This window comes from Telmatherina bonti (assembly GCF_933228915.1).
Source record: "Telmatherina bonti genome assembly, chromosome: 4".
In the NCBI taxonomy this organism is placed as follows: domain Eukaryota; kingdom Metazoa; phylum Chordata; class Actinopteri; order Atheriniformes; family Telmatherinidae; genus Telmatherina; species Telmatherina bonti.
The window spans coordinates 23,135,630-23,157,275 of NC_136622.1; the positions used below are offsets into that span (position 1 = coordinate 23,135,630).

At 37.4% G+C, this 21,646-nt stretch overlaps 3 protein-coding genes across 3 annotated transcripts in view; all 3 read left to right on the forward strand.

Moving 5' to 3' along the window:
- The window catches only part of LOC306755196 (homeobox protein Hox-C4a), a 51,583-nt gene that overhangs the window by 1,038 nt on the left and 28,899 nt on the right, over positions 1-21,646 (forward strand). The gene's annotated exons all lie outside the window — the stretch shown is intronic.
- On the forward strand, positions 6,610-9,342 carry hoxc9a (homeobox C9a; the record flags this gene model as incomplete). The annotated part of the gene is made up of 2 exons (XM_079239492.1): positions 6,610-7,177; positions 8,252-9,342. The coding sequence occupies 2 exons, from the start codon at positions 6,610-6,612 to the stop codon at positions 8,494-8,496; spliced, it is 813 nt and encodes a 270-aa protein (XP_079095618.1). The 3' UTR covers positions 8,497-9,342.
- hoxc8a (homeobox C8a) lies at positions 12,612-16,318 on the forward strand. Its single transcript, XM_079239497.1, has 2 exons — positions 12,612-13,355; positions 14,812-16,318. Exons 1-2 carry the CDS (start codon positions 12,920-12,922, stop codon positions 15,126-15,128), a joined length of 753 nt encoding a protein of 250 aa, XP_079095623.1. The 5' UTR covers positions 12,612-12,919; the 3' UTR covers positions 15,129-16,318.

A 21,646-nucleotide genomic window follows, 5' to 3' on the forward strand; every position in this document is an offset into this window, starting at 1 on the left:
ATGAAGTTGTTTTCTATCATTAAGACAGTAATAGGCTGCTGATTGCTATTCCCTATCTCCTTGTCTGTGATGATAATAATGATCGATTATTATCATTTTTCTGGATAGTTGGTGTGATTGAATTTTAAGTTGTGTTTAACAGCAAGATAAACTGTGCTTTGCAGCGACAGTTTTCTTGATGAAATTAAATAAAAATAGACTGTCCTGACATTTGTTGAATGAACAATACACCCAGAATATCTGAGATATCTGAAAGTAATGTTTAAAAAGGTATCATGATTGCAGTTAAGTGGTGTATTTCTTGGGTTGGTACTTGCCTTGCCTCTATTTGTTGGTTAGTGTTAATCCTCGAGACTGTTGTATGCTTTCTTCTTTCCATGGATTTTATTCCCATATGCGCGAAGCTGAAGCGTGGTTTAGGTAGTTTCATGTTGTTGGGGTTGGCTCCTGGCTCGGCAACAAGAAACTGCCTTGATTACGTCAGTTCGTCTTCATCAAGGGCACAATTTCCGCTGTATAACACCCTATAGTTACTCTGGTCTCTGCAAATGGCATTGTAAATGAACTGCAATACTTTGGACAGAGACTTTTTTCTTTGCTGTTTTTTGTGGTGGGCTGTAAAAGCTGTTTAGGCTCTCACAAGGAGAATAGGTTGTAAACAACATGGGGTAAAGTTTTAGACTGTTGTGTTGCATCTGTCATCTCTGGCTGTCGGTATAGGCTTCGTGGTTGCAGCTTTTAATGGTGTATTATATTGTGTAATTAAAAATGGACTATATGGAATACTGATGGCGAAGTGACGCTTTCTTGTTAGTAATTAATTTATTGATTTTTTTTTTTTTTTAAAGAAATGCATTAGCCTCTTTTATAAAATAAAAATAAAAGAGGGGGAAAAAAAAGAAAGTGAATTGCTGTTCCGGTTTGATCCTTCTTCGTTATTTTGCCGCTGATGCACGACTGTACTAAAGGTTTTCTTTCCAAAAATGTCATGCAGTTGTATTTTCACATTTTGTTAGTATGTTTTATACTGTCCACTGAGTAGACGTAGCCCAAGAAACTGCCATATGACCTCGTATAATATTAAAATATTTGATAAAACATTAAAACACATTAAATCAAGTTTGAGTCAAATTTCTTAATTTGGAGCCATTCTAAATTTTTGAAAACGTGTTTTGCATATAGTTTTTCGGGTTTTTATTTTTTTTTAAAAAAAGAACTTGGCCCCTTGTACCAAAACATGCCAACATTATTTCCGTTTTTTGGGAGAACTTGAATAATTCAGCTTAAATAGTCCTCATGGGCGACAAGCTTTTGTACTACTGTTGCATTTATAGGAAAGGGGGATTATATAGGAAAGGATTTCATTTTAAATAGGCTATGTTTATTTTTTGATAAATAGACTTCTGTTGTAACTAGTTATACTTTGTTAAAATAACATGAACCAAAGTTAATTGGAGATAATCATCAGTAAAATGAACTTTTTCATGGAAGAGTTGGCTCTTGTGGCACCGTCAGCATCTTCTTGGAAGGTCGTGCAGTGTTTATTCTGGTCTACGTGTCACCTTGTTTTTTCAAGCCCCCTCCTTCGGCTTTAGTACCACTAAAAGACACAGTCTGGAATCCAAAGTCACTTTCATTTACCTCAGTGAATGAGTGTCTCCCACGGAATGCATTGCTGACAAAGACTTTACAGCGCTGGAAACAGCCCGGAGAGCTGCACAGATTCACCCTAAAACCATATACACATAAAGTAATTTATTCCACTTTGTTGTGGTGCAGGGTAACCGAGGCCCTTACTTCCACAACTTAAGACTTGATCAGACATGAACCAAATATACTCAGACAAAAAGGTGTTCAATTTGAGAATGAGAGGTTTAGAAGAAAACGGACATTAGTTGTCGTTACATGGCAAAATTGTTTATGCAGTTATTTAAAAAAAATACCTCAATGTTTGTTTTTTGCATAGCATGATAATGTGTTTTTGTCGTGAAGTCTAGTTAGTTCGTTAGTCATCAAGAGGAAAGCTTCAAACGCATAAATTACATCAGTAATCCCGAAGTTAGGCTTTCCATGTGGTAGGCCTACTATTATATTAACTAAGATTGTAAGTTTATCAGTTTTAATATCGTTTGCGTAATTAAACAAAAAGTTTGCTTTATAAATAACGATAATAATAATGATAATAATAAAAATAATAATAAAAAGGTATAAAGGGAAATCAGTATAATATTGAGTTTTGAATCAAAGCTTTCAAATCTCAAAACAAGTATCATAGATTAGGCTACTTATTTTAAACTTCAGAAAATTTGACATTATAAAAAACACTGCTCCTTAAGAGATACGTCGGCTCACTCATGAAAATGACGAAGAGCAGTAATTCTAGGAAGCAGAAAACTGAAACGCTGTAATTTGATATATTTAGAAAATCTTAAAAAAAAATAAATGTCTTTGATTGTTATTCATATTTAATCCAAAATGAGAAGAAATCCAGTAATTCTTCAGGTGTGTTTTTGTTTTGTATGGTCACAGTGGGTGGCAGTAAAGAGGCACACCTGGTTTATTAAATGGCAACAGCAGGTGTTGCGGGGCTTTTTAATTAGCTAGGATGACAGTTTTTGACCGCTTTCACCTTATCTGTTATTTGCACTGTTTTTATTTTGGCAAGAATGTAATCAGTCAAGTTGTTATTATCAGCAGCGTGGAACATAAAAGGGAATCTCACCCAGAAAAATGTACTCAGCACATGTAGCCTACTCGTGATATCCCCTTTGGAATGGATCATTCCAAAGAGGAAATATGCTCCAAATGACACATATTAAATGACAGAAATGTAGAGCTGGATTGTTACTGTCTGTGGGGAAGATTTCGTTTGATCTTGATTGGCAAACCTGCAGTGCTTACTTGGCTAATGACATGGCATTTGAATAGCACGCCAACTCTGGCATATGTGGCGTTGTTGTGAATAATTTCTCAGATCGTACAGTAACACACTGTAAACAGAACGTTGCTTCAGCCTATCTTTGCACACGAGCCGGCATATAATAACATAAAGTCATCGCAATTTGACTGAAGTGTTTCATTACAATTGTGCTTTTTCGGGTAACAGCCAGTGTCAATGAAAGTAAATAAAAAACATATCCTAACTTTGACTTCTCTTTTACCTTTAATATATAATATAATTTGATTGAGTGTGGTGTAGTTCATGATAATTTGAAATACTTAAATCGACAGCTCATGTTAAGGCGTTTCAATTCATGATTGTAAGTCATTCTGTGTGGCTCTGTTAACACCTTTCTTAGCTATTTGCAAAGGTTTTCTCTTTGTTAATTGTCACCCTTCAAGAACAAAAAGTGTTAAATGGAGTACTTTGTGGAAGCTACAGTAATTATTGCCCCAATTTAATCTTCATATGAAATGTCATGTAATGCACCGTTGTACATCCATAGATAAAGTAGCTCAACACCATTTTTCCTTGTAGAGCTTTTTTAAATTCTAAATGGTCATCTGTCCATTAATTTATTTTGGCCAAAGCAAAAGCACTATTATCATCCTCAGTAAACGTAAAGAAAAGTCGGCCTTATCTTCTTACGCAAAAGAACACTGCAAAATTTGAAACGGGCACAGACATAAGTAATTAAAAACTTTACCCATGTTTTATTAAAATTACAGTGTTAAACATACAAAAATGAAAACACAACACAGTCACAGAACAATCTTGCAGATTCAAGAGACAATGAGATCTTAAATACCGTATTTTTGGGCAGCCAACACTAAATAAACCAATAATTTCTCATCAGTGGTTTCAGTCTAAACTTGGACAATTTCAGTGCCGTAACCTAACTTTACATTTTCGTTCATTTTTATTTTCTCATGTAGGTCCAGTAAAATTACGTTTATTGGAATATTAACATTTCCTTCAGCTATGAACAGGTAGGTATCGTTTAACAATTAAACACGTGCAGAAGTTAAATGTGCAATAAACGTAATGAAGTGATATCTTCTGGGAGAACGAAATCTGAGATGGTAAATGCAACAAACAGAAAGTATATATGAAAAAATAGATAAACACACACACACACACACACACACACACACGCACACACACACACACGTATATATAAATATATATATATATATATATATATATATATATATATATATATATATATATATATATATACATATATATATATATATACATATATATATATATATATATATATATATATATATATATATATATATATATATATATATATATATATATATATATATATATATGCGCACCTACCCGCCCACACACACTAACACCCACACAGACCATAGAGATACACGCTACAATCAAAGAAAAATAATCTAAGTGTACTATACATCCATACAAGACGCATTGTGTATTTATATGACACAGTATTATAATAAATTGTAAGTTTCGCTTAAAGTAGCCTAATTGGAATAAACATTCGCCAACCCCCAACCTGAGGAAAAGACAAATTTAAATAAGACGCAGAAAATCTAGAGAACTGATATAGCTTATTACATCGTATAATAAACATGTAGCGAAACAGATAACTTGTCTCACATTGTCGCAATGATCATTACACATCGGGACACTTGCCGGCGCTATATGGGTTAGGGTTTAACGTCTGGTCTCTTATGTCCAGACGTTAAACGACGTTAAAAATGTCATGGTTGAATCTGAACTCAGCAGCCACACAAACATGACACTTCGTACTGATTGCATTTTCTTTGACAGATGAAGCCTAACTATTAAGTGTGGGTTGGTTTTCAAGCATTTGAATTTAAATCTGCTGATGTGGAATTTGATTTAGAATAATTGGGAATGCCACATATTTTCTGTCGTTAAACAATGACGAAGACTCATTTTCCACCACAATACTGACTCCTGCTTGCTGCAGATACACAAGTAGCCTACACTCCTGTTTTTGTTATCACTTGGAAACAGGGATTTGTGATAAAGACTTACACTTTGGTCTATAGTGTTGTTATGTTGATAGAACGCAATTTGAGCCCAGTTTGGGATCACTTTAGCACAGCGACGTGTGATTTGTTTAGATGCACAATTGTAGCTAATTCTACTTTTACACGCAACATCAGCACACCATTATTTAGTTTTCACGTGTAGTTTGGGGTAATTCGAGTTTTTCCACCTCTTGCTTCACAACCTGATGCTCCACAATAACTGTTAAAAATAGCATTAGGATCAAGACTAAATTTTTGCACAGATTTTTATATCATTAAAGTAGCCAGTACGGATGTCCACCATTCACCAAAAGTAAAATGCTTGCTATAAAGCAAGCATGCATATACAATTTTACATAGAGTGTGTATTGTTTCGGATTAAACAAGTAAGCAGGTATATTTTCCACCTTACCCAGTTTGTACAAATGCATTACACTGTAATTAGCCGTATCTCTTTATTATCTGCCTTATGGCGCTGATGGCGTCCTCGGTTTCTTTTATTTTAACTGTGTTTATCGTGTGTGTCCATGGATCTTTGCTGCCGAGTCCATGATATAGTTGTAGTCCAGGATGGTAAGGTGCTCGACTATGCTGCAGTACAAAACAGCAAACTCACTCTATGACATAGCCTACTGCAGTAATATGATTTCTTATTAAAGCGTCAATCAATTAAGCTCTTTTACCTCATTCTCATCCAGTGTCCCCTAATCTGTCCTCGGCCTTTCTGACTCCATAAAAATGCTTCACGTGCACACAATAGTGGTGATTTTATGTCACGCGGGGATCTCGGATGCAATCTTATTAACGACACGTTTATGAACAATCAAATAGTCCTCGTTAAAATTTATTGATGGGCATAAAAACGTGAACGGTCACTAGCCTAATGTAGCCCGCTTTTGTAGGCTGCTTGTGATTATTTGAAATCCCCTCCTCGACTATCTAACACAACTCTCATTGAAAAAATATTTGGTCTTCTGGTCCTCGTTAAATCATTCTAGACTTTATCATTGTTGTATCTAGCACCCTATATTATCATTAGTTCACTGCGCGGTCTAGTCGGCATGCAGTCACTGTAAAAGTTTTTTCTGTCTTCTTAACAATAAACAACATTACACAGGAAGTTAACAACAGTTTATCAAATACATTGCTGGCTGGATGAGGGCAAAACAATCCGGCGATTGAATAAGTCATTTAATGCTGTAATAGTATCCCTTGCAGTAGCATGGAGCTTCGGCAGATTTTGCCTGACAGAGATTGATTACACCATCAAATAGTTCCCTGTTTTCAGTCGTAATGTGCGCAGGTCTCTACTGCGTTTGGAAAAAAAGACCGACAACTAGCAACACCGATGCATGTTTTCTTCATAAAAAATTATACATTGCTGTTGAAGTTACCTCTATAAGTCCAAGAAAATATGTTAAATGGCACATTCTTTAATTCCATTTATGTAAACTGCTATCCCAGAGTAAGTGGCGCATTGATCCACTGTACAATTTTTGTGGGGGTAAATATAATCACGTGTCCCTGGGCCAGCCAATCGCAGCAAAGGAAGCGTTGAGAAATAATTACCTGCCTTGATTGTTCTATGGCTAGATAAAAAAGTACACATACACTCCATATAATAAACGGATGCATGTAAAGGGAAGCTTCGACATGTCGACCACGGGTCCCATAAGTAACTATTATGTGGACTCCCTGATCAACCATGAGAATGAGGATGTCCTTGCTGCAACTCGGTTTTCGGCGCCCGGTTCGCACCCAACCGGCCCTCGTCCGACGTCCCTAGTACCGGAGTGCGCTGACTATCCTTCGTGCAGCTTCGCACCCAAGCCACCCGTCTTCTCCACCTCCTGGGCCCCAGTACACTCCCAGTCATCAGTGGTTTACCATCCATACAGTCATCAACCTCACTTAGGCACAGACTCGAGGTATATGCGGTCATGGCTGGAGCCGATATCGGGCGCCGTGCCTTTCCATGGATATCCGGGGAATAGCAGGCATTATGGGCTGAAGCCCGATGCCTTTCAGGAGCACAGAACCGGAGAATGTCTCAGCTCCAGCGGACGAACCTATTCGGATTATCTGTACTGCTCTTCCACTGACATGCGAGACAAGACGCAGCAGAATATGCCTTCTCCCGAGTCGGAACTCCTGGCTTCAGGAAAACATAAAGAAGAGAAGCCGGAGCTAGATCCGAGTAAGTTCAAGCTCCTATGGTCTTTTACAGCCTGGACAGTCTTGTTATGGATTGTACAATACTGCTTTTGCTAAGAGCCGTTTTATCGTCCAGCATAAAACGACACGATAAGCTCTTTCTTTCCCCCTTTCTCTTGAGCTCCGAATCATTTGTGCTGGGGGGAAGCTTTAGGAACTATAAAAGACAAATGCTACGCGGCTAATATTGGGGCTATAAAACGAGACGGGGCTGTAAACATGGACTCAAAGAAAGATGTTGAATTTGGAAGGATGTTGCATAATGTAAAAAACATGCTCATTTAATGTGATCGCCCTAAACTGACATACGAATCTATTTATCAGCAAACGCTCTGGCTCCTGTTTATGACTATATTGCGACCTTGTCCACTAAAGACAGCACATCAAACCCCATGAGCCGACTTTCAGTTATTTTTTTTTGTCTGCAGGCCCATCTTATGAGGAATAGCCTCCTTTCCTCTTTCCTTTTTTTCTGTCTTTTTTCTTTTTCTTTTTTTTTTTTTTTTTATAGCTCTGCTTGATTCTCTGTGGTAAAACACACTATGCTCCCACATAACAGTACAAAGATTATATCTACACGGACACATATGACAATTTTCTCTCCTGTCTTTGTCCAAAACAAATTCACATGACTCTTTCAGCCAACTTGAGGAATGCAGGGACATACTCTAGTACTTTCACCACGGACCTGTAAGGGCTTGAACCGCGGACCATTTTATGGGCCAATAAAGTGAATAAGGGCATTGAGTATTTTACGACGGTGTTACTCTCAAGTTAAAGGGACAAGAAAGCAAATCAGCGGAGGTTTGGTCGATGTAAGGCTAAAAAAATCTTTTCTTTCTTAATGAGTTTCTTTCTTGATAAGTTAATGTGCAAGTAACTTTTGAAGTGAACGCAAAACCTTGCAAAATTAAGTGTTGTTTTCAGTTGTGCACCTTCGGGTGATCTTGACACACGTAAAAGGGCTCAACAGTCAATGTTGTAGTCATTGTTTTGAAAATGATTTTCGCCCTTGCTATTCTCTTTTTATTATGATTATTATTATTTCTATTTGCAGATAACCCTGTGGCAAATTGGATACATGCCCGTTCCACGAGGAAGAAGCGATGTCCTTACACAAAGTACCAGACTCTCGAACTGGAAAAGGAGTTTTTGTTCAATATGTACCTTACAAGAGACCGCCGATACGAAGTCGCTAGGGTACTGAATCTGACCGAGAGGCAGGTCAAAATCTGGTTTCAGAACCGACGAATGAAGATGAAGAAAATGAACAAAGAAAAGACCGACAGCAAAGAACAATAATGTGGACTGCAATGCGAGAAAACAAATATAAGAAACCACTAGTCACATGGACAGCACATATGTACCAAAACCCACGATGACACCCCTCCACTTCCTCGTCATTTTTATCACTTTGTTGGGTTTTGTATTAACCCTAACTTCCAGACTGTTTATGCTGATTATTATTTTCTAGCGCACAGTTAAAGTATCTTGCGTTTAAGCAAAAGGATAAAAAAGAAGAAGAAAAAAAACCATCTATGAGGAGAATGACATTCTGTTTCATTTCAATGTTCTTTGAAAGACAAATTATAAAAGCGCAATTCAGATAAGAAAAAAAACCTGTCCGAAGAAAGGTTATACTTGAATTCTTTTTAAATTCATGAAACTATAATTTATGATGTGAATGTTTTCTTTCATGTTTATTTACTTTGTAACTTCTTGCGCAGGTGGAGTATTTTGTAAAGGAAAAAGAACAGCTGCGAACGACTTGTCTGTCTTGTATTTTGTGATAGTTGTTGCTGTATTTGTGCATCTTTTTTTTTTTTTAAATGTAGCCTAGTTTAATTATAGAATGTAGTTATAAACCTCAGCAAATATAACCATAATTACAAGTGTTTGTTTTCTGTGTTCATTTGGGATATCATGTTGGCGGAAAGATGCACATATAGGGAGGTTCTAAAATTACATAATTTTCAGCAAAACAAACTATGTTCATGAATTATAAACTAAAACTTGCTTAGCCCTATGTTGTAAAGACATCTATGGTTTTGTTGAGAGAAAGTTGAATGTCACCACAAAGGGGTTAGATTGAAGCTTAGGCTCGCTTAATTCGTAAATTACACAACGCTATTATATTCATTATTAGTAATACCATTTCCATCATTTGCTTTGCATTAAATGGTATTAAATAGAGTTAAAGACTTTTTCTGTCCTTGTCAACCGCTTAAGAATGAAAAATGTTATACAGTTATTGAAGGATTTAAATAATTAATATTTATTGAAATAAATAAATAAATAAATAAATAAATAAATTCACTCAGTAACAGACATGAATTAGAAGCAGTTTCTTTTTTTCTTTGGATTAATATACAATTCTATTAATAATCTATTGTATTTCCCTTTTTATAAACTATTTTAATTAAACTTAAGACTGGTTATTCTATAACTAATTAAGCAATAATAAAAATTTCTAAAACGATGTAATAAATTACAGATGTATGTACTATATTCATTTTAGGTCTGGGCACTCTACATACTTTTGGTCAAAACCTATCCACAGAGTTTTATATCTCGAGTTCGGTAATGCTACAATCCAAGGCGGACAGAATATCTGCTGACAAACTTTGACCAGCTACCTTTTAAATCAGAGGCAATTTCCCATGTCTCGCATTTGTTTCCTGGGATCGGCCTAAATTGCCTTTTTGTGGTGGCAAACAATACAGACAGGATGCTGTAATTTCAAAGCCCAATCTAGTGCATTTCCGCTCAGCTCGGACAAAAATGCTAGTTTTACAATCCCTGTCGGAGCTCGGCTGTTTGTCTCAAATACAGACGAACAAAGCAAACTCGACTAACTGGCTAGACGTCTGGGCTAAATTACTTTATGGTTGTAATGGACGATGGTGGTGGACTCGTTCAAAGGAAAGTCGTGCACACTGTTCTGGGGATTTTTTTCCTGATAGCTTCGACTCCACAGTAGGTTAGGCTACTTCATGAAAAGAGTGGTCGATTAGTCTTCAATTAGATAGAGGAAAAGTCAATAATTATTGTGCATAAATGTGAGTGCAGTTATTTCTGATGAAGACTATTATCACAACAGGAAACACAACAGCACGGCAGCTACTTCACGTGTGCAATAAAACAAAATGGGATGATGGAATGTGGTTGAAGATATGGTGTTCAGCGTGAGCCTATACGTGTTTCATTCAAAGAAAGGGACAAAATACTCTCCAAAATACATGTAAGGTTTGAAAAAATGGGGAGATCCTTTCTCTACCCATGTCGCTGACGTTTTCTGATTGGTGAATCACTGAGGTTTAGTAATACATCCCAACACTAGATGACGCTGTTGGTCCATGTTTTAGTCATGGTCCGAATCAGGCTTTTTTTTTTTCCTTTTTTTTTTCTTTTTTTTTGAGCTGTGTGGCTTGTCTGGAAAATTAAGTCACCTGTCACAATCCACAGATATAGTCACGCACTGCATTTTGCATAGTAGACCACAGCAGCACTTTTGAATGCAGTGAGCTGATTGTTGTGTTGTATATGGAATAAGTGATGCATTTTTAAATCAATCAATCACTCTATCTATCTATCTATCTATCTATCTATCTATCTATCTATCTATCTATCTATCTATCTATCCATCTATCTATCTATCTATCTATCTATCTGTCTATCTATCTATCTATCTATCTATCTGTCTATCTATCTATCTATCTATCTATCTATCTATCTATCTATCTATCTATCTATCTATCTATCCATCTATCTATCTATCTATCTATCTATCTGTCTATCTATCTATCTATCTATCTATCTATCTATCTATCTATCTATCTATCTATCTGTCTGTACCTGTGTGTGTGTGTGTGTGTGTGAGAGAGAGAGAGAGAGAAAGAGAGAGATAGGTTTAGAGTCACTGAGCGGATTTGAGTATGGTTTTGAATATTTACCTAAATTTACTCATGGAAAAAAGAAAAAAAAAAAAAAAGAAACTTTTTCTTTTTTTTAATCACTAAAGTATAACCTGCATCCACAGGTATGTTGCACCAAATGAATAAAAGTGAACATTATATAAAAAATAATTCTTTAGCTTTTATTTAATTCTCTTTATTGTCTGTATATTATGTACATTTTTAAATGTATGTAACAGTGTAATGGAAAGACAAAAACATGAACAATAAAGACCCAGAGCCATATTTAAACAAAGGCTACAATTTATTGACCGTTTACAATTTTATAAATACCATACAGTACAATGGAATACAACAACAACAACAATAACAATAACAATAATAATAATAATAATAATAATAATAATAATAATAATAATAATAATAATAAAGAGAAGAGGAGTTTGTTTGGTTTTTTTTTTTTTTTTTTAAAAGTCCCGGCTAATTTTACCCTAAATAGGCCTTTTAGGTTATAAAGTCTTTACCAGCAGTTCAAAGTCCCCAAGATGTGATTGGCAATCTGCATATTTATAGAGTGTGAATGGTCTATAAATTCGCCCAGTGCTTCCTTCATATTTTACGATGATGTGTATAAAGCATCAGAAACCCCACAAAAAACTCACTACCATATTGGGAATGAAATACCATACAACTATTGAGCTGCGAGCGGTTGCAGCTAAACATTCAATGTTATTTTATGAACCCCACCATGTGGGAGATTTATTGCTCATCCTAGTCGGTTTTACGGGGTCACTAAGTGGCACATAGTATTCATAGGTCGTGTTTATATTTGCGAGTAACGGTGTTTTACAGCGACTGGCACAAGTCTGTTGCTTTGGCCTTTACTGCCTCGCGTCAAGGAGAATGTTTTGTATTTAAATCCTTATTTTAGCCAGAAGTCTGCATGACTTTATTTTGTGTGTACTTGGATCTTTAGTAGCCTATTTCACGATGTTTTTTTCCCCCTGTACTATTTAAAAATAGGCTACTGTATTGATTTGTCGGAGAGCATTAAAGGTCAGCTGTTTTGTAGAAACGTGTAGCCATAGCTTTAGAGCCGAACAAGGCAAATATAAAGTCATAACACCTTTATCAGTCTTTAAAGTGTTTATCTTCCCCACCTTAAACACGTTTTAAACGCCAAGCAAAGACAACCATCTTAACTTTAAATTTAGATCACTGTGAGAAAGCATCACACTATTATAACCACTTCAAAGCGCCATTGGTCAGTATACAACAAGGCCTTTTGTGATAAACACAACATGGATCATATTTACACCCTCTTATATTGTTGCATTATGATTAGTGAAGCTTCTCTCAAGGTGGATATACGTAGGGCCCACGTCTGAACGGTCATGGAAAGATGTAGGGGTGGGGGGGTGGAGGAGGGTGGGTGCGCTTGCGGTAGGGGCGGTTGGGTGGGAAGATGAAAAAAAGGAAAAAGAAAGAAAAGAGCAGCGTCTGTGACGGTGCCGGTGCAGCAAGCCAGCTTTAACCTTAGCTAACGCATGTCCAAAGCACATGCCATTAGCCGACTTTCAAACTGCAAAACGTAGGGAGAAAACACTCACGACTGCGAAAGAAACCCGATGAGAGGAACAGCACAGAGAGAGTGAGCTGCCGTAGATTGTCCAAAGGGGCAGCGTTTCTCCTAGTTCCGGTTTGTCTGCCTGTGTGCGCTCTGCGAGTTGGGACCCTAAACAAAAGACTGCTATCATCCTAAAGGAGATATTCAGCTGAGAGAGACCCGGTCTGCTTGATGCCAACTAAACATGAGCTCCTATTTTGTTAACCCTCTTTTTTCAAAATACAAAGGCAGCGAGTCACTGGAACCCACTTACTACGACTGCAGGTTTCCACAAAGCGTTGCCCGCAGCCACACGTTGGTTTACGGACCCGGAGCAGCCGCACCGGGCTTTCAGCACCCGTCCCATCATGTGCAGGACTTTTTCCACCACGGGACCACGGGGATCTCCAATCCCGGATACCAACAAAACCCCTGTGCTTTGGCTTGCCACGGAGACGCAGCAAAATTTTATGGATACGAAACCCTTCCGAGGCAAACGCTTTATGGTACCCAGCAAGACGCAAGCCTAGCGCAATACCCAGACTGTAAATCGTCGAGCAGCTCTAACCCCGGAGAAGGACAAGGCCACTTAAATCAAAACTCCTCTCCCAGTCTTATGTTTCCTTGGATGAGACCCCACGGTCAGAATAATATAATTATTAGATTTTTCTTTCTATGTAACTGTGGGGTGCGTGAGTGGAACAATGTGTATGTGTTTGTGTATGTGTTTGATGTGTGTTAAATATCCGTGAGTACCCTTGATTATGCTTCTAAACTATAAAACAAGTTAAGTCAGAGAACATGATACAACCTGAGCTGCAGGCTGCTCTTACTCCACAGCACATGTTCATGCAGGGCTGATTTCAAAAGTGCATTTTTAAACGGAAATACATATCATAGCTCACAGCACCAACTTGTTTTTAAGTCAGTTATCGTTCAGTGAATATATTTCATGAACTGAAAAACGAACTGTAACGAGAGATTAACTAGTCATTGATAAAAGCATGATTATACTAATCACACATCAGCGTGTATTGACAAGGGATTTATCCGAAACACTGGCCATCTTGATGATCCACAATCCGTGTTTAGGGGTAATTTGACCCACAGGCCCAGTGTGATTCGGACTCAAATAGCTATAATCTTCAAAACTTTGTGGATAATGTCACCCCATTCAGTATTCTGTCCAGGCTATCAGGCTGCATCAGCACACAGGTGTAAGCTTCATCTTTATCTGCTCAGAAAGCCTGTCCCCATCTGTTGGTTATCTTATATATATTTTTTCATGCTCTGGTCCCTTATTTTCTTCCCAGTATGTTTTAGTGATTGAAACCAGGCATGTTTAAGGCCTAGTTTTATAGAGTAATATTGTAGTAAAAGATAAACTACAGTGTAAGGTAAAGTGTAGCAGATATGGTGCAGTAGGTTACCAGTCCATAGATGTGTTTTACGTGTAGGACTAAGGCATAACAATTTAGAATTTAGTAGAGTTTTGATTTGGACCCATATAACATACATAGAAAGCACACACAAACACACTCACACAAACACACTCACACACACATACACACACACACACACACACACACACACACACACACACACACATATATATATATATATATATATATATATATATATATATATATATATATATATATATATATATATATATATATATATATGTGTGTGTGTGTGTGTGTGTGTGTGTGTGTGTGTGTGTGTGTTTGCAGTATATGTTTGCAGTGTTATAGGTGGATTTCAAAGTTGCAAGATACCCTCACTTTTGTAAATAGGCTATAGATATAGGAAAGGTATTGATTAATATCAGATGGTACATATTTTTTTAAATCTATATATTTATCAGATTTTTACATCATCCGTACATGCTTAGGACTGTAGATACTTGCTACTGCTACTGCTAGTGAAAAATGTCCTTAACTAAGACATAAACAATTTCAACGCTTAAACGAAAGCTATTTGGTTAGTTTTGTATCCAGTCTAAGGATCACAGCAAAAATTATTTTTCAATGATCTGAATGTTTTGTTTATGTTGACTGGTCGGTCCAGCTAACCTTTGCCTTTATTTTATTCAAGCCCCAGGCAGACGAAATGGGAGGCAAACCTACAGTCGGTACCAAACTCTTGAATTGGAGAAGGAGTTTCTCTTCAACCCTTACCTGACCCGTAAGAGGAGGATTGAGGTGTCCCACGCCCTTAGCCTGACCGAGCGGCAGGTGAAGATTTGGTTTCAGAATAGAAGGATGAAATGGAAAAAAGAAAACAACAAAGACAAGTTTCCGGGTCAAAGAGGAGAGGCTGAAGCCGAGGCTGAGGAAGAGGGCAACGAGGACGGTGAAGGGGAAGAGGCAGAAGAGAAAGAAGCGGAAGAGAAAGAAGAGAGCAAGGAGTAATTTTTATGGTCCTTTTTTATGGTTATATGGCTGAAAAAGAGAAGGAAAAAAAAAAGAGGTCCTAAAAACAGAGGAAGAGTCACAAGGAGGCAGAGATCGTCAACTTTATGACCGCCCTTCCATTTTGTCAAGAGGGAACAGGAATCCCACCAATATTGCTGTCACTAATAGACAAAATTCTCCCTTCCCTCGATTGATTGTCATTTGAATAAGTCCACACGCTTGTAAAGATTTTTCTTTGATAGAAACCTCACCCTTACACAGAAAGGGTAAATTTAAACGCATGTTATGGAAAATGGCTTAGCTGGTTCCGCCCCCTCATTTTTAAAAAAAAACTAAGTTGCTTTCTGTATCAAATGCGTAGCCAAACAAGATCAAAACATGACCAACACCTGTGTTGTAAATAGATTCAAGCCTACATTCAGGAAGAACATCTCTCCAGATCAGCCTGTCCGAAACTGTACACGAAATGTAGGCCTGTAACTTAGTAGTAAGTGTTTAAACATCATCGTCACAGTTACATTGGCTAACAACCCATGTATAAACCACACATTTTATAATTAGAGTTGTTACTGTTACTGTTTAACTTTTTTTATGTAAAAGGCCCCGACAAAAATAGCCATTAGCTCCTCAGATATCCTTTCATTGGGATTGCCAGGGAAACGCAACCGTTTGAAATCCTTTGATGCTACCTAAACCTGGGGAAATTGCAATAGAGATTTCTGAATACAGAGATTTCATGTGGTTTTAATTTTAAAATGTTCTATAGCAACCTTTTATCATTAAGTTATGTGTAGCATTTACCCAGTATTCCATAAACACTTGTTGAAGACAATTTGTGAGTCTTGGGAAGACTATTAGCTCAAAGCCAAGCAAACAATTTTGAGATTGTATCACGCACTACCTAAACTTAGAGCTTTGTCCGTTCAGAGTTTATGTTCCACATTTGTGGCATGGCTCTGATTTGATTTCAAGCTATTTCCCCAACAACTAAAACTGCCTATAACGCATATTTGCGTATACCTGCTACAATTACAACGATTATAAGGGAACTTTTATTTCAATGTGCTGGTGATATAGCGTAGTTGTTTTGCACTGAATATAATCTTTATGTACGTCTTGTTATATATTGATGTTAACAATATGCTCGTTTCCTGTTGTTATTTCTGTGAAAGACGGAATTGTGTGTCCCCGCCATTGCTGATGTAAAATCACAAATAAACAAGATGGCTCACGTTCATTGTTTTCGTTACTCCTTTTTTTTAGTTATTACACACGCACACACACACACACACACACACACACACACACACACATATATATATATATATATATATATATATATATATATATATATATATATATATATATATATATATATATATATATATATATACTCCTTCTGATGACGCGCAGATACATAGACCTAGTGAATAGGATATTTGCATGGACTCAAAATGATTAACAGATAAAGAAAATCATCAGAAATCAGAAGAAAATAGATAGGCATAGTGTTGGTGTTTACATAAAGCTAAACTAGATTTTCAGACTCCCTTACGACGAAATGAGAAAAATGAATGTGCATTTGAATACTTTCAAAAGTATGATTTTGACGAAGAATAAATAGGCCTACAAGGGAAAAAACGATTAAAATAGTCTATCTTTGCAAAAATATCTCTTTCAAGACAAGGGTACAAATCCTTTCACGACACGCCCGAGTCTTATTTGATTCATGCTTTAATAAGAAACTTCTCTGGGAGGGAGACTCTGGGTGAATCTTGGATCTTTCAGATGAGACAAACAAACATCTGACTTTTCATGTTAATAACCAGGATGAATAATTGTAGGGAAAGGGAGAGTGGGATGCACATTGCAAGACGTTATAAGTGAAATTGGTGTCCAGACAAAACCTGGGAACACCTCGTTGAAATGAAGGCGAATTGGAGGCCAAGTCCAGGTTACAGAGTGTTTCTGCCTCCGCCCCGCCGCCGTTTCTGCTGCTTTTCATTATGACTGTTTGGATTAATATGAGTAAAGGAGCAGGTCATGCAAAATCTGAGGGACTATACAATAAAACAATAGCTGTTTATAAATGGCCCCGCCAGCTTAAGGTGTTATTTCACCTGTTCGGTCTGCCTCATCTTTTACTAAAGATGTAATTTTTTTCTTTCTCTCCCTCTACTCGTATTAAGTGATAATAAGGAATTAATAAAATGACCTGTAACTTTGTTGTTAGGCATATAAATTAATCAAGAGCTCAATGTGATATATCCCGTTCCTTGGTACAAACTGGACAGACTGTGGATCTATATGCTTTAGCATGGAGTCTGCTGTATGTGAGACTTATCCTACAATGAATATGATCCATTTAGGAGGTCATTCTTATGTTTCCTCTTGAATTCCAGCATGACTTTTTTCTTTCTTTCTTTCTTTCTTTCTTTCTTTCTTTCTTTCTTTCTTTCTTTCTTTCTTTCTTTCTTTCTTTTCAATTCAAATTAGAAATTAGTCCTGATTAGAAAACATATTAAGTTAGTGATTTTAAAAAGAGAAAAGACACGGGGATGGCTGTATCTAGTTACATTAAAGGAACTTGAATATAATACATGTAATGGATTTTTCCTTCTTTTGATGGAAGCAAAGCATAGTTAATTAATAATATTCGTTTTTGTTATTGTCTTATAGCGCGATTACCCACAACCCTATTACTAATATCTAAATATTTCCCTTTATCTCAGTCCAGAAGTAAGACAAAGAAAAGAAACACATAAAAAAAACAAAAACAAAAAACAAAGAAACAAAAAAAAAACCCCAAAGTTTTTCTTACTTAATATCTTGAGTTTTTTTTCCACTGCTTTCTTTCTTTCTTTTTGCAAACGTTTAGAAAATTTCAAATGAGTCCGAACTCACGTTAAACTGCACTCCGGACTGTCTATTTTAAAACATTTTTTGAGTGTGTATAGTTTTACCAGAGGGTTCACAGAATCGTTTAGTGTATCTGCAGTAAACTTTATTGGGGTGTAAAGACACGTCTCACAAGGGCCTGGATCTTTTGTTTCCTTGAGCTGCGGCTGAATATCAGCCTGTGAAGATGCAGCGCGCATCCAAATATGTAACACAATTTATATTCTTACATGAGTTCAAAGATACTCATCACTCTGACTTTATGTCACACGATCATTTAGAAAGATGTTACTTTAGTCAAATTTGCATGCTTAAACCTGCTCAGTAAGGTTAAATTATATCCCTCTAAAATGCTCTTACATTTATATTTTGCTATTTCCTGATGGAAAAGGAACTGTCATGTAAAGCCAGGGGCCTCTTTACTGGACCCTTATATTTCCAAAGGTATCATTTATTTATGTTGCCCCCAGCTTACAAAGCATATATGTTCACTTAGACCGCAGTGACATACACTCACGGACACACACATTCTACATTACACCCACACACATACATACATACATATACATACACACAAACATATATATACGTGTATATACATAAATATATATATATATATATATATATATATATATAGACATCTAATTTTAGTTACATAGATAGATAGATAGATGATAGATAGATAGATAGATTGATAGATAGATAGATAGATAGATAGATAGATAGATAGATAGATAGATAGATAGATAGATAGATAGATAGATAGATAGATAGAGTTTCTTTACAGCTTCCATCCAATTCTTCATATTTTCCCAGTGTTCCTCGAACACAATTTAGTTTCAGTATTCTCCGGTAGCCTTAGTGTTTCATGGCATATAATTTGGCAGCCGGGGGAACCGTCATATGTTGACGTATGTCAGATTTGTGACATATTGGAAATTCCAGCATCGTGGTCCATGTTGTGCATGGCCGTTTTTAGTTTTGTCCTACCAAAATAAAAGGAAGTTAAAGATGGGTGAAAACATTCCTGGTTGTTAAAAGGAGAAATTTACAGCTGAGTAATAAAAGTTTACGACTGAATCTTTTCCGCTATTGGCTGCAGCCAGCCACGTGGCACGCGCTCTATGAACATGAACTTTATGCTGTTGTCTATTCTCTGGTCCTTCCCTTGTATCAGCTGCAGACTACGCAGGGCGTAGAACCGTCTTTTCTTTTTCACTCCAATATAAAAATAGCATAGTTCCGTTGGTACACGTCTTCATGTGATATTCATCTAATCTCCGACTTCCTGACAGAGGGATCCTCTGGACAGTCGCCGCCTCTACCAGCAGCTCAGTGCGTTTTCCCCCCCTCCGGAGGCAATAAAACCGCGATTGGAAAAGCAAAAAGAGCAAGCAAGCCAGCAAGAAAAGACTTTTCTCGGCAGACAGAAACCGTGCTCAAAAAGCTCCTTATCGGAAGGTGAAGACAAGCATCCGTAATCGGGAGATGTGCGCTGTTGATATTCCCTTTCTCGCCATCGTGACCCCTCAGCTGGTATTTTGGACCACGCGTGACGCTACAAATGAAAGAGATCCTGTTCAAGTAAGATGACGCTTCTTTCCATAAGTTTTTTTTCTTTTGTTCTGTTGTCCTGTGAATTGTGTGAGCGGTTGAGATCATTCAAAGTTTGAGTGTCTAATCGAGTGGGTGACCTGACCTGTCGCCCGAGAGGACTCTGATGCCCGAATCGGTTTCCATTATTACACGTAGGAGCACCTGCATGCTCAGAGCCGGCTTGGCCTGCATTAGGGAAGCATTTTAGAAGTACTGTGCCAATCTGCTGTGATAAATTGCTCTCTGATAGTAAACTTCCTCATCACTCACAGGCCCTTCTGACCAGGCAGTAAAGAATTATAGTCAGAGCTGGGTGATTTGCTCTAATTATGTCTGGCTTCCATACTTCTTGTCACATGTTAGACACAGTTCATGCCAAGAGCCTGAATAAAATCTACGAGCAATATTACACACTTCCATGTCACTATCGCGTAGACACACGCAAACACACACACGCACTAGTATGTATACATATGGTTAAAATATGTAGGACACACTGACTCGCTGGTAGCTCCCGGCACTGCCCCCTAGTGACCAGAGGTGTCGCATGTGGAAGTGGGCGGGTGTTGAGGCTTGTTGTTTATGGCTGCTGGTTTTCGGCGGAGGTTCACTGCGGATGTCAGCTGACCCAGCTGATAGACTGCTGCCAGCAAATAACTGTTCCAGCTGACATCGTGGAGTGTCTGATTTGTTCTTCTCATTTTTTGAAAATGAACGATATGCCCCTGTTTTGATGCAGCCTAAAATGCAATGCTTTGTATCAGACCATATCCGTGACATAACCACTGACGACACGTCAAATGTTCACACATTGTTTTATTTACACTATAAGGAAAAACATGACAGATATACCCATGATCACGTAAACCAACAAAGATAATATTACATGTTGAATAACATTAAAATAAGGACAATGTTTTTATAGTTAACCATGTATCAAACACTGCCTCGTTTCTTTGATGATGTCTTTTATGTTTAACAAGCATTTTTTTCAGCATAACCACAGGATACGATTCTTTAGAGCAATGTGTGCATCTGTGAAAGATCTGCGAAGAGTGCCAGAAATAAAAACGCAAATTTAACAAGGAAAAGTTGGTTCAGCAGTATTACATTAACTATAAGCACAATTTATGTGCTGTAAACGTATCTATAAGTGTATTAGGTTTGCTATCTTTCACCCTGTGAGTGTTTGTTGAGGTGGACGGGGTCGGAGGGCATCAGGGATCGGTTTTTTCACATTTGAAGTTTTAAGTTTTTGTTTTTTTTCAAGGTCCAACTTGACTAAATATCTCCTCTGCTTTACCATTGTCTGTGCTGTGACGAAATATTGGTCAGCATGATAACGTGATTTTATGTGTTTCTCCCTGCTTCAGCTCAGCAACCCCACGTTTCACCCTTGTAAAATGATTTCCTATGCATTTGTGTGAGCTTTTAAAGTGTTATAATCTACTGTTACAAACGTTGTTTGCATTTCTCTCACGAAGCATTGCTGCTGTAATGGATCATGTCCACTGCTGCCCAGCTGTGTGCGTCTGCGGAGAGAGAAGCAGAAAGAGACAGTATAGTTTTTGTCATATGGGTTGTTAGGTAAATATTCGTTTAGAACAAGAGGGGGAAACCACAGTCAATTGTTTAGCCCTGTAGTGATTTTACAACTGGAGATACCCTCGCATAAAACTTCATGAAGTCAGAAATATATCCATATCACCACATTTAGAACCTTTCTTACAAATCCCGACAGGGCAAAATTTTGCCTACTAATGGTCTTAATTTATGATGTGTGGAACAACATGCGCTCATTGGGCAACAGCTTCCTGAGTGCTTAACGAGCATAAAGTCGAACACTTCCGGACATTAATTGGGCCAGCCAGCAATGGTAAAGTGCTTATAGAGGGGCTTTACATTGTTAGTATGTGAATTACTCCTTATTACGGGCGGGGGAGAGGAAAAAGCATTGGGGCTGACCAGACTTTGCTTCCCTTGCTGTGTTTTTCATCATGGCTTATAATGTAGAAATTTTA